Below are 16,519 nucleotides of genomic sequence, written 5' to 3'. Positions count from 1 at the left end.
TTTTTTTAAGATATCTGACTGGGTTTGTGAGTTTGTATTTACAAAATAATTTACAAATGGTATAAATATTGTTCATGGTGGAAAATTTGAGCTAAGAATAATCCTAGCAGTTTTTGGTGAGATCGGTCTGCTGGGCCCAATTTCATAGAGCTGCTAAGCACAAAAATTTGCTTAGCATGACATTTCTTTCCTGATAAGAACAGGATTACCAACCAAATTTCCATTTGTTGCATATTGCTTGTTACTGGTATTCAGCTGTTGTTATCTCATCCTGAAAATCATGTTGAAATTTGGTTGGTAATCCTGTTTTTATCGTGGTAGAAATTTCATGCTAAGCAAATTTTTGTGCTAAGCAGCTCTATGAAATTAGGCACTGGTCTTGACAGTTCGCACAGTCTTAAAGCCAGTGTTGAAAAAGCAAACCGTCTCAAAATGCCAGAGCTGAGTCTAGACTTGTTGATTCAAGGATTCCTGCTGAAATCGGTTCTCTCTTCAAAAAAAGATTGGCAGGCCTGATATGGAGACAACGAAGGCGATTGCCTCCATGTCCCCTGGTCATTGCCTTGGTGCCCTTGAAATGATCCAGCAGAAATTTACCATATCCTCATAGGATAGAATGCCCTTTACCAAGAGGAAAAGTCCTTGATGCCTTTGCCCTTTCAAAAACGAAAGCATACAGGCCGGATTGGAATGGCACGTTGGTTTCCGTTGATGGATGACAACTACTTGTCAACAGAGGGCGCTCTATACTCCTGAAGCTCCTCGTTATGTCGTTTCTTGTTGAGTAGCTTCAGCGCTAGCGTGTCCATGGAGTTGTCCTCGCCTTCGGTGCTGATTTCAATGTTGTATGCATTAGCCTGAAAATGAAAACAATTAAATAAAATTTGAATTCTTGTTAGGAAACAACTACTATTTATAAACACCCCAGACAGTTTCTCTACTCCTATTGGTGGAGAGCGTGTCACGTGGTTGTGCATAAATTTGGTTGGTAATCCTGTTTTTATCAAGAAAGAAATTTCATGCTTAGCAAATTTTTGTGCTTAGCAGCTCTATGAAATTGGGCCCAGGGTTCATGGAGGCAATCGCCTTTGTTGCCTTTATGAAATATCAGGCCAATCGTTCGATTTCAACGAACTCTTCCCAACTTAGGATTAATCTTAGGACATAGGACGAGTAAAGTTTCGTATCCAAAGACGTAGGAAGCATTGAACCCATCCCAAGTTAGGATGGGTCATTTCGTCCTAACTCGAGATAGGATTGAACCTAGCGTTTAGTGAAATCGGCTGCTGGTGATTAAATCTTAGGACTTAGGACGAGTAAAGTTTCGTATCTAAAGACGTAGGAAGCATTGAACCCATCCTAAGATAGGACGGGTTACTCGTCCTAACTCGAGCTAGGATTAAACCTAGCGTTTCTCGAAATCGGCTGCTGGTGATTAAATTCACTTTTCTAAGCGTCCTTGGCTTCACAACAAGAACACAAGAATTGTGATGATAATAGTGTAAGGATCCGCCAAGTGCGCCCTCATTGTTGAACTTCTAAAAAGTTTACTTTTAGGATTGTCACGTGACGATCTTTCTCTTTTTAAATAGCTTCGTTCTTGGAAGAGCACATTTTATTTGAGTGGTAATTCTCTCTATTTTTATAGGGAGCATGGCTCTGGCCATGCTCCAAAACCCATTTATCTGGGAGGGATAAGTTTATAGAGCTATCTGTGAGTATTATTTTGTGTTTTTGGCTCTCATTTATACCTGAATATACTGTGATTTTTAGGGTTCTACTTTGGTCAGATTATTTATAGATCGTGTGCAATGCGTCCGTCCGTGTGTGTGTAGCATGGAAGCCACATGTTTGACCTTTTTGTGGACTTTTACTGTGCACTGTGTAATGTGTACATGTATGTAATGTATATACTGTAGCATTGTAACTTTTTGTTGTTTGCTATGGGTTACCATTAAACCTATACACGAGAAGTTTATTTGATATATTTTAGCTGTCATTGACTGGCATTTATTTATTATTGATTGTATTTTGGCGAATGCTCGTCCTTTACTCATTAGAGGACCGGCTCGCCTTCTAGTGCCTCTACAATAGCGCTTCATAAACATTCGTCATTATTAACTTTGAGGAAAACCGAAAAACGTTTACCAGTTGAAGCGTTGCCAGGAAGAGTCGGCTGATATCGTGGGCCCGTTGATCTTCAACGAGCTTACTGAACGGGATGGATTGATTTGACGTCTTCTCTTTCTGCTGAACTTCCTCGAGGCGGTTGATCACGATCGTCCCGTAGTCATGGATGTCAAAGAAACCAAACTTTTCCTATTGTAAAATCAAAGACGATACTTTAAGGGAAGGTATGCGTTTGGTACTCACTCTTAAAACTAATGACAATAACAATCGAACTGGTTACAAGTTCAGTGCGCTTTTGATAGTCACAAGCATTTTGAAAACAATAATAATAATAATAACAACTTTTATATAGCGCATTTCACAATAACCGTATCAATGCGCTTTACATTAGTGCCCTGGTCATGGGGCCAATAACATCCCTTTTTAAATGTTTCCCAGCTCCCTTGGGAGTATACAGCCTGGGCAACAATTTATATCGTTCCAAAGGCTTTTTCACTCACAATATCAACCTCTACCCCCGACCAGGAATCGAACCCACAGTCTGGTGATTTACCACCAGAACTTGAATACGATGCTCTTAACCACTCGGCCATGACACTCTGTTCAGCAGAGTGTGGGTTCGAATCCCGGTCGTGACATTTGTGTCCCTGAGCAAGACACTTTACTGTAATTGCTTCTCCCCACCCAGGAGTAAATGGGTACCTGTGAGGGCAGAGATGGTTCTTGTGGTTGGTTCTTGTGGTTGGTTAGTTTAGTGCGCTACATATTTGGCGGCACAGGCTGTATACTCCCCACGGAGCTGAGATGGTTTAAGGAATGTAATGGCCCAGTGATCAGGGTTACAATGTTGGAAGCGCTTTAAGACATGGTGTATATTTAAGCGCTATTTAAAAACAGAATATTATTATTATTATCAGTGTTTTTTCCCAAAAGATTCTGAACCTGAGAAAACATAACGGTCAGAAACATTTGTCAGATTGTGTATTCCAAATGCATAATGTTGAGATACACCAAGTGAGAAGACTGGTCTTTGACAAATACCAATAGTGTCCACTGTCTTTAAGTGTCACTGAGTGACGGATATGAGCGCTATATATGAACCCACTATTAATATCTTTGGAAAACATTCTCATTACAGTGGAGCCCAAATCCAAAAAGGGGTAAGGGGTTGTGATGGATAAATCTTTCCTTACCTCTCGGTTAAGTATAGGGGTGATTCTATCCTCCCACCGTCCGACACGCTGAGCCAACTCGGTCACTTGGGTGAACTGCTGAGCACTAGTCATGTATGCTTCCTGTAAAAAATAACATTAGTTACTGGATTTATAAAGCGCCAAAGTACCAACAGATGCAAGGCGCTTACTAAATGCAAGAGGCTTATGAGGAAAAAAAGAAAGCCCAAAGTGACGGGACAACCAGCTACAGATTGGAGAACAGGGGCGGATTGCAATAAAATGGTCTTAGTCAGCGGTCTTAGACCAGTCAGTTACAGCCGGCTATCTGCCTTATACGGTCTTAGCTTAGTCAGTCATTAAGCCTGTTGCAATATATCGGTGAAAAGTAATGCAATACGAACAAGAGTCCCATAATACTTAGCACTTCTGCAGGCACTGGCGGTACTGCATTGTTCTTATTGCTTTGGTTCAAATCATTGGATATCAAATCTGGGAGTTGTATCAGAGTGTGGGTTCGAGTCCCGGTCTTGACATGGTGTGTTGTGGTCAAGCGGTTAAGAGCACCGGAATCAAGCTCTGGTGTTTCTGATCAGCAGAGTGTGGGTTCGAGTCCCGGTCGTGGCACTTCTGCAAGATTTGTTACCCTAAATGATTTGTCCTTTGGTTGGGACACTAAGCAGTAGGTCTCGTGTACATGAAATGGGAATGGTACTCAGAGCGCTAAATAAAAAAGGCTAGATCAATTTAAAGCCATTATACACTTTCGGTACAGAAATAAAAAAAAAGTTCACAGATTTACAAATAATTTACAGGGTTTACAGAAAGTAATGGTGAAAGACTTCTCTTGAAATATTATTCCATGAAATACTTTACTTTTTGAGAAAACATTAAAACAACATCAATTCTCGATAGCGAGAATTACGGATTTATTTTAAACACATGTCATGACACGGCGAAACGTGCGGACCGATTGAGCATAAATTTTCACAGGTTTGTTATTTTATATATAAGTTGTGATACACGAAGTGTGGGACTTGGACAATACTGTTTACCGAAAGTGTATAATGGCTTTAAAGTCTAAAAAATAATAACAAAAAAATCAGAGAGTATCCAAACAGAATTAATAAACAGTTCCATGTGAATGATTGGTTGAATACGCACCACATGTTTTCGCACCAGCTCTTCATAACTCGTTACAATCTCCTGCGTGCTTGGGAATTCTTCAGCTATTATAAAATAAAGACAACAAAAGAAACAACAAATAAATTGAAGGAAACTAGGAAGAGTGAGAAATCTAGAACACCAGTTTGAGCAAGTGTCTCAAAAGATGGGGTTGTTTCTTTGTTTAGATTAGATGATCTTCCTTCAAGGGAACTCTGCAAAGTGTAAAACAAAAGTCATTACGTTTTATGCTCTTGGAGGTAGTTAGAAAGAAAGAAATATGCAACAAATGGAAATTTTGTTTACCAGGTCTGTCTTCTACACCATACGCACAATCAAAACCAACACCGCCCTCATTGTCGACATCATCATCTTCAGCTCCCCCGAAATCTTCCATTCCTCCTTCCATGGCCCCTGGGTCTGGGATCGGATTGAAATCATTCTCATCTTCCGCCTCTCGTTCTGCCAGCTCTTCTAATTTACCTTCCCGGGCCTTGATTGTTCAGAAAGAAAGACAACAATACATTTGAATCTAGGATTTTTCTTAGCTCTTATAATAGACCCATCCATTAGGCTCCGCCATTGGCGCCTGTGTGAGCAAGAACACGTGAGCCTTTCCAATGCAATTCTGCACAACTCTGTCGCGCACACCAAGCATACGCGCATGCATGTAGGACCTTATTTTGACGAACTTTTGGCTGCTCAATAGTTGTGATTGGTCAATACGCAATTGGGAGAAGCTTAATGGATCCAAGAGCTGCCAACATTTACATCTTGCAATTAGAGACTTTTTTTTCACAGGAATCATAATCTGGCACATTTTAATTAGACCTGTGGCCGATATATTCTACAAGCCTGCTCAAGTATGATAACCTGCACAAGAAGCATCAAGTTACAGAGCAACTGGTCCACTCTCATTATTCTTTAAACTTCTTTAACCAAGGAAGTGTCGTGGACGAGCGGTTAAGAGCACCAAATTCAAACTCTGGTGTTTCTGATCAGCAGAGTGTGGGTTCGAATCCCCAGTTGTGACACTTGTGTCCTTAAGCAAGACATTTAACTTTTGCTTCGTCCTTTGGATGGGACGTAAAGCCATTGGTCCCATGTATTGTGTAAACGCATGTAAAAGAACCCAGTGTACTTATCGAAAAGAGAAGGGGTTTGCCCCCGGTGTTCCTATATTTTGATTGTCTGCATATTGCGCCACAGCACCTTGTAAACCATAACATGGTGCTAAGGATTAGGTCTCATAATTTCAAAATCTCGGTCCCACTCACCTTGCAGTAAAAATTATTGGCGCTTTGTATCCTGATCCTTTGGCAAAAGGCGGGTTATAAATACAATTATTATTATTATTAATCTTGTGAGATGTCTAACTGCATGCATTTGAAGTAAAATCGCAGAACACTAGCATTGTCACACTAAGTGTACTATAAAAGCGAACTACAAGTGCCATGCAAGTGCTCGAAAGTTTTCAACAAGCATGCACGCAAAGTAGTCACGGTATGGGAGGCAATCAGCATTGTTTTTCAGTACATCCCTACCAGGGGTTACTGACGAGAGGTATTCGATGCGCTGTCTATCATAGCGAGGCTGGGTTTAAATAACATTAATTACCAGGAGCTCTTTTTCTTTCCTGCGGGCTGTCTGCTGTCTTTTAAACTCAACGTAGTATAAGTTATCAAACTCGGGAAATAGTGGCCTCTTGAGGGCGCTGTTTGGAAACTTGGATGCGTGGGAATAATCTGTCAAATATACATAAACAAATGCAAAGGAGGAAAATGTAAAGGTTATTGTGATATGATTTTTAAAATTTAGTAGATCAAGAAAAAGTAAATCAAATACAGGCATATTTGACCTTTATTCGAAAAAAGGTAGGGCTGACGTACGTGGTTCAGTCTTTTAAGGGTTTTGTTTACCTTTTTTAGATCAAGTTTTTGGCCACGTTATGAATCCCTACTCACTGTGAATGAAGATGTATGTCCGTATGTAATATAATTTACCTGTAGAAGTTTCAGCTTCATTAGTCTTCAAGTTTTTTAGAAAAAAATGTGAAAATCACAGAGCAATGTTTTGCGGAGAGTCGCTTAAATCCATTGTACATGCTAAAACACTTTTCGTGCTAAAATTAGACAATTTTGTTTTTAATGTGAAATTGTTTTTACTCATTTCTCAAAAAATTACAGCACCTCAGCACGTATTATTTAAAAGGAAGATTTCTGTGAAAATTTGAGCTCAATCGGTCGTCGAAGTTGCGAGATATTAATGAAAGAAAAAAACACCCTTGTCGCACCATGGTCACACCAAGTTGTGTGCTATCAGATGTTTGATTTCGAGACCTCAAATTCTGAATCTGAGGTCTCAAAATCAAATTCGTGGAAAATTACTTCTTTCTCGAAAACTACGTCACTTCAGAGGGAGCTGTTTCTCACAACGTTTTATACTATCAACCTCTCCCCATTACTTGTTACCAAATAAGATTTATGCTAGTCATTTTTTTGAGTAATTATCAATAGTGTCCACTGCCTTTAACTGAAGAAGTTTTCAAGATGAGAATTAGTTTGACTCACATGCTTTGGAGATGAACTGACTGATGGGAGTCAGGGATTGTGACGGGGGTTTCTCTGGTGATGTCGTCTTCCGTTTTCTTTTCTTACTGCTTGTACCCAGTATTGAGGCTGGTATCTTAAATGGTTTGCCTGAAAGAAAAGAAGCCAACATAATTTAATTAGTTGGTGAGACACTTGCAAAGGTCATGGGTCAAATCCTACCCGAGTAAACAACTGTGATTTATTCACAGAACTCAAGAAAGTCTCATAATTCAACTGTAGAAGTTTCAGCGTCATTAGTTGTCATGTTCTTGAGAAAAATGTTAGGAGTCGCGTAAATTTGTTATAGGCCTACATTATTAAAGGTCGAAAAGTGGACATCTGCTTTTCTGGTTTCCCGCAACCTGAAAAGCCGAAACAAACATTTTGGACCATTTCATTTTTCTGCTTTGTCACACAGTGGATCAAGTTACTTTTTACTCATTTCTCAAAACTACAGCACTTCAGCAAGTAATATTTTAAGGGAAGTATTCTACTATCATGTTCTTCAAACATCTCCATTCACAGTAAGTAGGGATTTTTTCATAGCCAACAACTTTATCTACAAAAAGTATAAACACTTTCTAAGCGAATAGAAAGCTTTAAATCCAATATGTTAACGCCCATTAATAGTTATAAATGAGGAATACAGACCTTTCTTGAAGGGTTTTTCTGGAAGGGATTTAGCCTCATGAGGGTCCAGGGTGATCCAGGGGTCAACTGTTTGAACCGGCGGCCGTAACCTGAGTGGCTTTGGTCTGAGCTCACGTCGCGTTTCCATCTATGAATAGAGAAATATGAAAACGTTCTAGGCTACTTAAGTCAAGGCAATGGTCAAAAGAATTAACAATAAGATCTCGCTTAAATTTGAAGTGTACAAAACATTGCTGCTTGCCTCGTTTCTTGTTTGCCTCGTTCTCACCATATAACTCCTGTACTCAGAACATTGCATGGGCTCTAACTTAAGCTTAGCAAAGTTTATACAACTATTTTGACAATGGAACACATTGCCTTGGATCGGTCGAGTTGGTCGTTGAAAAGCGTTTGAAACCATTTGTTATGAAATGCAAATGGTTAGATAGATAATTTAAAAAAGTAGAAAATAATGATTCACACAAACATGCCTCGCAATTGCAGTTTTCCTATTACGTTGAGAACAAAAACAGTGGGCAATTTTGTGATGTTTTAGTTCACAACGTAAAAGGAAATTCTGAGTGATACTTGTGTTGATCATTATATTCTACTTTTAAAATATCTTTTTAACCATTTGCATTTCATAACAAACGAGTTCAAACGCTTTTCAAAGACCAACTCGTCCTATCCAAGGCAACGTGTTCCTTTATTTTCAAAGCTCAAACATGTCCATCTCCTGCTTATTTTTCTGAACTTGTTTACCATTATTCCCCTAATTGGACATTACGATCATCGCAACAGTCTTTGCTCAACGCAACTACAAGAGCTTCTTCCACTTTTTATGGTCAAAGATAATTCTCTTATGCTGCTCCATTTCTTTAGAATGGTGTTTCTGTGCGTATTTGCCAGGCTACTTCTTTGCACTGTTTAATGTGTTAAAAACTCATTTGGCTTTCGTCCCTCCAAAAGGAGGAAGCAATAATGTTCAACTGTCTTGCTTAAGGACACAGGTGTCTTGATCGGGTCTCAAACTCGAAGCCACACTCTGCGGACCAGAAGCACTCGAAACTTGAGTTCGGTGCTAGGCTTTGACTCAAGCTCTGGTGTTTCTGCAAACTGAGGTTTGAGTTTTGCTCATTTTAAGCTAAGCACAGCGCAAAATCTCAATTATGCATTTTCGACATAATGTGGCTCTTCACGAAAATGTTGACAAAATATCGCATATTAACTCACCCTATTTGCTTCAGGTTGGGGCTCGTCCGTAAATGACGTCTCCGGTAAATCGGCCATATCGACGTCATCAACTGATCCAAAAGAGAAAAAGAAAAAAAGAATCTTTTACAAACTGCTTCAAAACAAAAATTACTTGTGGTATTTAATTGAATTTCATTTATCAATTCTGGTTTTAAAGGGTCTACATGTATGTATCTTTTGTATGACAAAAAACACAATGTCCACAGGTTTACACTAAACTTACACAGTTTGAAGATAATGATAGTAGAAAATATTACTTGCTGAGGTGCTGTAGTTTTTGAGACAATTTTTTTTTTATTAGCATGGAAAAAACGTATTTTCATGAGATTGTTTTACTAATTTCTCAAAAACTGAAGCACCTCAGAGGCCGTTGCCGCCTACTCCTAGGGCTAAAACAGGGTTACCCCTTTACAGTCCATACGGATGTAGGCTTGGGTATCATCAGTCCGAAGCCTGGCCGGTAGAGCAGAAAGCACTACCTCCCCAATTTTACGTAGCAAGGGTCACGACCGGGATTCGAACCCACACTCTGCTGATCAAACACCAGAGCTTGAATCCGGTGCTCTTAACCGCTCAGCCACGACACGCCAAAATGATGAAAGGAGAGATATGAAGGGTCAACTTACCACTCATGCTAGCATCGTGGTTAATGGGTGGCTCAGGTCCTTCAGCTTCCGGTTGCTGTCGATTGACAGGCCATTCATTGAAATCGTTATCGTTACCTGCCCCTGTGAAAAGAAAACCAAACTAAATGCGTCTATTGTGCAAAGTTGTGATAGGCTGTATGAAAAAAACCTGAACTAAGAAGTACAATGTGTGAAAGCTTACAAGCCAGATGCATGAAAACGTGGGAGCGCAAAAGCTTCTGAGTGCGAAGCCTGCTTACATACACTTATCTTGGGTTTTGAAAGCCCTACTCAGCAATCTTATTGTTCCATACTACCATTATTACTATTTATTATTATTTATTCGGCCATTTCACAAAAAAACCAAATGGTTTCATCTTTTCATTTTCTTTGATCTCAGTTATAAAATATTTGTAATAAAAAAAATAAAAAATAAAAACCTGGATTTGAAGGATAAAACCAAAACTAACATACCTTCAAGGTGTGGCAGAGGGGTTGACATCGGCAACCTTCTCATTGATGCCTCTAGTAGCGACATATGAGACATGTCCAACAATAGAGCTCCCGATCCATGTATAACGGATGTCAGCAACCGGAAATCAGCCATCTTGCCTAAAACCTCCCCCTTGGCACTGATAAATACAATATTAATAAAGAACAAATAAATATAAATGAGTGGAGACCATAGAGCTATTATATATTGACTAGAGCGCTATATAACATGCTCTGCGTTTTGAAGCCACCCTGGGCGCAGACATGTTTGATGTGGTGCGTGACTATGGAACAATTTTAATTTTAAGAGAACACACATTGCCAGTGTGTGCGCTTTACGTACGCGACTGCCCATTCGCATACGTCCCCACGCTGCCTAATTATTGTTTGCACTCAATAACGTACTAAAAAACGTATACGCACCTCATGACGGTCGCAGTTTGTACGCGCATCAGCATTCTAGTGCATTCACATTTGCTGCATTTGTTTTGGTCGATGACACATAGAAAAGCACTAACGCAATATCATGCAAATAGCCGTACAATTGCCGTACGAAATTTGAAGCTTTTGTATTGGTTTGTACATAAACATGGATGCGCCCACACGGCTTCAAAACTTTAGTGCGTGTATAACGGGGTAATAGCGCTCTAGTCAATATATATAGCTCTATGGTGGAGACTTGTATCACTGTTTTTTTTTTTTTTGGGGGGGGGCAGGCCTGATAATTCACGGAGGGTGGTGTCGTGGCCGAGCGGAGAAGGGCACCGAACTCAAGCTCTGGTGCTTCTGTTCAGCAGAGTGTGGGTTCGAGTCCCGGTTGTGTCCCTGAGCAAGACACTTAACTATATTTGCTTCCCCTCCACCCAGGGGTAAATGGGTACCTGTGAGGGCAGAGATGGTTCTTGTGATTGACTTACATTTGTAGCCAAGTAGTGTACATTTATGTTGCACAGGCTGTATCCTCCCCAGGGAGCTGAGATGGTTTAAGGAATGAATTAAGGCACAGTGACCAGGTGTGACCATGTTGGAAGCGCTTTGAGACACCACTCGGGTGTGACAAGTGCTATATAAAAACGGGTTATTATTATTATTATAAATAAATAAGAACAAACTATGGTGAACTTGCAGAATTCTCTTTTGAGATTAACAATAAATTTCTCTCTTACTCTTTGAGTGGAATGTCATCAGGCCCATCCATTTTCAATAATGACAGCGGAGTCCGTGGTACAATCCTCACCAACTGTACACAAAAAAAAACATTTCTTCAGTCTTTTAAATAAGGGATTAAAAGGGTAGCAACAAGTTCTTAACTGCCGTTTAAAACCGGCAGGCCGTGGCCTTGCGAGGGCCTTTATCGCACGGCCCTGACCCCGCAAGGTTCTAAATGGCAGTTTAAGAACGTGTCACTACTATTTTATTCCCATTCATTAATGCCTTTTTGATTAAAAGGCGTAATTAAGTAGGAAAATCTGTAAAACGTAGCCAGACGAAACCACTTTTCACAATTTCAAACTCAAGTAGGGCAAGTGCTTTTCGAAAAGGTACTAGAATTTTGCACTGACACAATGCTTTGTTTAGTTTTAGACATCACATCACATTGATATCGAGGCAGAGCTTTCTCTACAATGTAGTTTTGACTATTTAAGAATTTCACTATATGCAAGAACTGCGGCTGCGCAGTGCTGGTGTGAAGCGAAACAAATACTCACGTTCTCGTTAATATCCGACTCCTTCACATGTAGATCTATGTTCTTGGCTATCTGGATATCATCAAGGGATAAAAACTGACAGGGAAAAAAGAGAGAGAAGACCAAATTATTATTAGTTGTAAAACAGAATCTAACAAAACTTGTTTAAATGCCCTAGTGATTTCAATAAAACTATTAGATTACTTAAATCGCGACAAAAAGAAACAACAAAGCGCTAACATTCTTGTACAGCTTTCTGTGGTACGTCATGACTGAGAGTCGCGTGTAGTGAACTCAAGTTATCGAGGCTAAGTTACTGGAGTAAGGGTTCGTATCCCGATCATGAAACTTTAATAGGCATGGAATTACATGCTCCACGCAAAATACGAGGGCGTGCATTTGTATCATTATCGTTTTCTTTCTCGTTATCGGGGCCTGTGTGACTTGGCCTTAAGAGCCTGGCGTACAGGAATAATGTGCAAGGCAAATAGAGTCACCTACCTGACTTGAAACGCGCACAATTTATTACAAATTATTATTTGTATAGGCCAAAATGAAAAACAGTTGATCAGCCACAGCCCAAAGGTTATTGTTCCAACTTTATGAATGTGTATTGTTCTTACTTCTTCAGCATTCTTTTGATATGCAAATGAGGCATCTTTGTCCTTCCCCTCATCATCAAGTGACGACTGCTGCTGCAACTTCCTGAAAATATATCAAAATCATTGGCTGATGCGATTTTGGAATTGATGGTTGAAAGGTTCTTCATAACAATTAAGCTTTCCCAATTTTTGTTTAGGGTCATAACCAAAATGACGACCGTGTCTTTAAGTGAAGGAAATCTTTGGAAAAAGATGAAGGCAAAGACAAAAGGTTATTAATTAGTATGACATGTTGTATGCTCGAATTTCACAGTGGATTACCGGCTTGAGGCAAGTGCTTTAAAGTGTCCGGCCGTGGAAACTCAAGTCTGGTGGTCATGTATAATATTTGGTTTGCGGTAACACCATGTGTGTATCTACTTGCCAGGTAGAGTTGTTCTTAGGGAACTGTCTTGCTTTATTCTACTGCCGTGGAGTAGATAATCGGAGGTTCGGGAGACTTCTCAGTTCTAAAAAGAACTGTCCTGCTTTTTAACTATTACCAGGGCGGATGGTATAGAAAATAGACTGGACTACTACTTTAGCTTATAGGATTCAATTAACTGTACTGCCGCGGAGTCAGTTCTGAATTGGTCTCAACGTTTCGACTAGCTTGCTCTAGTCATCGTCATCGTCTGGTGATGTTGTTTCTTCAGATGTTCAAATGTTGAAAAACACTAGAGAAGAATCTTCTCTTAGTGTTTTGTTCCAATTAAGATGATGAAATTGTGTTCTCATTTTGTTTCCAGTTTGTTCTTATTTTAAATCTCTGTAAATAAAATCATGATCCACTAAAGGTTCTGAGCTAAAGAGTCCTGCGGACTTGTGGATTTTCCACTCAAATTCAATATCCGACTATTATAATGAAGGACTTACTTTTTGCTAGAGAGCAGGTCCAGGGTCTGATAAACCAGCGCATAGAGATATTCCACCTTCTTGCTGTAAATACAAGCTGATCCCTGAATGAGAAGCGCGGCCTCGGCAAAGTTCATCGACGTCGACCCTCCATCAAATGTGATTCGAATCTCCTCGATCTGAGATCAGAAACCAAGAAACACAAATGAATCAAATCACACTTGAATCAAATCACACTTTATCCTACAGCAAGACACTTAACCATTGCTTCGTCCTTCGGATGGGACGTTAAGAAGTTGGTCCCGTGTGTTGTGTACACACGTAAAAGAACCCAGTGCACTTATCGAAAAGAGAAGGGGTTTGCCCCGGTGTTCCTGGCTGAATTGGTGGCATTTTGCGCAACAGCACCTACATGTAGTAAACCATTACATGGTGGTTTGTAAAAGGAGTAGATCTCATAAAACCCAGTCCCACACACCATGCAGAAAATACTGTATGTTTCAGCGCTTTGAGACGCCCTTCCGGAATATAAAGCGCTATATAAATATTGACTATTATTATTACTATTATTATTATTATTATTATATATTTGGTTGGCAGGAACACCTGGGCCCGATCGCCTGGCTCTGCTTACCGTAAGCACAGAATCGTCGCTCATGGAAGCAGGGAGTTATGTGCTTACGGCAAGCATATTACATGGGTTAGCGGCGAATTTTGGCTCCTGCGTGTGCGCACTCCACTTTACTACTGAAGGCATTCTATGCTTACAAGGCCTCAGGAAATTGGTCGCTCTTCTGGTCACTCAAAGTCCCGAGGGGGAAAAGACGTACACTAGTCACCTCGTTGCCAGTCAATATTATAACTTTTGTGACCTTCCCTTACCTCAGTGAGATAGTCCTCCAACTGGGACGCGATATCAACCTCCCAGTTCTTTGTCAGGTCCCTGATTGGCTGCAAGAGGTGAAGAAACCGAGCCTCTGTAGTATCTCCTTGTGACATCTTGATTTTTTATCTCTTCTATAAATTCTCTACTGTAAACAAAATTATATAACACGAAAAATTACAATTTTTGTTTTATTTTGTTACCCTTTATATAAAAAGGGTTTGGGTAAGTTGTGTACAGCACAAAACACACATCCACAGATTTACACTAACTTTGTACAACACACATGTTGTTCACTGATTGTGATTAAGACTGGTCTTTGACAATGGGAGACTTTCAAACGCTAGGTCAGGTGGCAGCAGATTTGCCAGATAAATTTCTAGTGTTAATGTAGTTCAGAACATGCCCATAATTCTGAGAACAAATGGCTTTACCCGGTACTGTAAGTCTGCTGGGAAAAGTTTCCGTATGGCGCCACCACTTTTTCATTCGATATGAAATAATATAGTATCTAGTATACCTCAATGAGATATCCCTTTTTGTAAAAATGCGTGAAAAAGTGGTGGCGCCATACGGAAAGTTATCCGTCTGCTGCCACCTACATGGAACTCACTTCCGGATTACCTCAGACAAATACACAACATCACTCTCTTCCAGCAGAAACTCAAAACACACTTATTCTTGCTTGCTTTCCAACATCTTGACAAAACTTGACCGGCGCCTTTGAATAATTCTCCTTTTCAGTAAAGTGCGCCTTATAAATGCTGTAGTTTATTATTATTATGTATCATCCCGGAAAGTCTCGTATTTACCAACATCACATGACCAAACAACAAATTCAAATCAAAGCAAAAGGAGGTGTCAAGTAGGACCATGGATGGAGCAAAGTTTATTGCTCCGTGTTAGGACCAGTGCAGCTGTGCAGTATTGCATGTGTCAGTGTATGTTTCAATTTATAATGTTACACCGTTGTGTTAGATTAGAAATGGAATTAGTTTAGATTTAGATTTAATAGATTGATCATTGAACACTAAAATGATAAAATAAACTGATAAATAATTAACCATGTGTTAACACTTCTTCTTCTTCTTCCTAAGTGCTGCTTCAAAAATTGAAGATTATCGCATGGGCGCACGCGCGTGAAACCATGAGCATGAGACCGTACGTAAACCAATCAGGTGCAAAATATATACATGATGCAAGGAAAAAAAAACTGGCCAGCAAGATTACTGACATGACTGACTTGGGCCCAATTTCATAGCGCTTCTTAATTTTAGCAGCCGATTTTGTGCTTACTGTGCGATTTCTATTTCATAGCGCTGCTAACCGTAAGCACACGAAAAGGCATGCTAACCGTCCGGTGCTTACCGAACGAAAATAAATGACGTCACAATGCACATCCATGGTAAACAGTTACACACAATATGGCCGCCCAATTTTTCTACTAACATGTGAAATACGCTAAGACTTCCCTTAAGCAAATTTTTTCTGCTACAGTAAGCACGCAAATTTGCTTACCGTTAAGCAGCGCTATGAAATTGGGCCTAGATGAGACAGTGACAAGTTGAAAAATTGAATGCTTACAATTTTCAATTATTGCATGATGTATTGATGATTAATTATTATAATTAAATTTATCAATAACCATCAATAAATTATATAAATAATAAAAATTTACTGTAATTGTCTAGACTCGAGTGTTAACCATGAAAAAACAGTCAAGTTAGTGTATTCTACATTCCTACAGAGATTCGAGATTTCTACAGAGAAAAAATAAAGCTTTCCAGAAGTTCCATCCATTCCACAAAAAAACTAAATGGGGGATGAATAGCGCCCACACCATGAGTGACCATCAGCAGTCACACGAAACGAATCACGAAACAACGTAAACAACAAGTTTATCCTTACAAAATTGCCTTTTAATTCTCGATTCCTAACTTTAACAAGCGCTAGAATAATACATTAGATACTCACAAAAGCGATTTCTTAAGTCATAATGAAATAACACCTCAGGATCAATGGAAAAATCCAAAATATCAACGGGCTTTTTAAAAACTCTTCCTTAGGTTAGACCTCCATTTTGTTTTTGGATTATCCCGCGCTACTCGAATGACAGTGACAAATTCCCAAACAGTTGATAACGCGCAAGATGATTGGTTAGGACAGTGACCTACTTAATTTTTCAACCACTCACCGAAGAGTTTTCATAGAAAACATCAACACTTTATCCCTTAAGGTGCCATCCAAATATACATACGCGCCTCAAAGATTTTCAATTTAATCATGTGTTAACTTGTTAATTTTTTAAATATAATTCTTGAAATAGGTTCTGAGATAAAAGGGACAGTAATTATAAAATTATATGAGAAAAATAAACAATAAATGTAATGTTT

General features: G+C 39.5%; 1 protein-coding gene across 3 annotated transcripts in view; it reads right to left on the bottom strand.

The window, feature by feature from the left end:
• Positions 1-301: 301 nt before the first annotated feature.
• LOC117305054 (condensin-2 complex subunit H2-like) overlaps positions 302-16,519 on the bottom strand; it is a 33,476-nt gene continuing 17,258 nt past the window's right edge. The window contains exons 1-18 of one of the 3 annotated variants that reach the window (XM_033789767.1): positions 16,101-16,274; positions 14,824-14,825; positions 14,126-14,271; positions 13,265-13,422; positions 12,371-12,452; positions 11,769-11,843; positions 11,226-11,299; positions 10,042-10,199; positions 9,568-9,669; positions 8,921-8,991; positions 7,709-7,835; positions 7,037-7,165; positions 6,084-6,211; positions 4,773-4,959; positions 4,467-4,531; positions 3,324-3,425; positions 2,149-2,319; positions 302-857 (exon numbers count right to left, since the gene is read on the bottom strand). In XM_033789767.1, coding sequence (XP_033645658.1) covers positions 723-857; positions 2,149-2,319; positions 3,324-3,425; positions 4,467-4,531; positions 4,773-4,959; positions 6,084-6,211; positions 7,037-7,165; positions 7,709-7,835; positions 8,921-8,991; positions 9,568-9,669; positions 10,042-10,199; positions 11,226-11,299; positions 11,769-11,843; positions 12,371-12,452; positions 13,265-13,422; positions 14,126-14,242 — 1,881 coding nt within the window. In that variant the 5' untranslated portion in view covers positions 14,243-14,271; positions 14,824-14,825; positions 16,101-16,274 and the 3' untranslated portion in view covers positions 302-722. Of the gene's footprint in view, positions 858-2,148; positions 2,320-3,323; positions 3,426-4,466; positions 4,532-4,772; positions 4,960-6,083; positions 6,212-7,036; positions 7,166-7,708; positions 7,836-8,920; positions 8,992-9,567; positions 9,670-10,041; positions 10,200-11,225; positions 11,300-11,768; positions 11,844-12,370; positions 12,453-13,264; positions 13,423-14,125; positions 14,275-14,823; positions 14,826-16,100; positions 16,275-16,519 lie in introns of those variants that run through there. The other 2 variants (XM_033789766.1, XM_033789765.1) reach the window with 2 other exon arrangements.

This window comes from Asterias rubens, chromosome 22, assembly GCF_902459465.1.
Source record: "Asterias rubens chromosome 22, eAstRub1.3, whole genome shotgun sequence".
NCBI classification, from domain to species: Eukaryota; Metazoa; Echinodermata; class Asteroidea; order Forcipulatida; family Asteriidae; genus Asterias; species Asterias rubens.
Note: the sequence above shows the minus strand (reverse complement) of the source record. Positions and strands in the feature narration are given on the sequence as shown.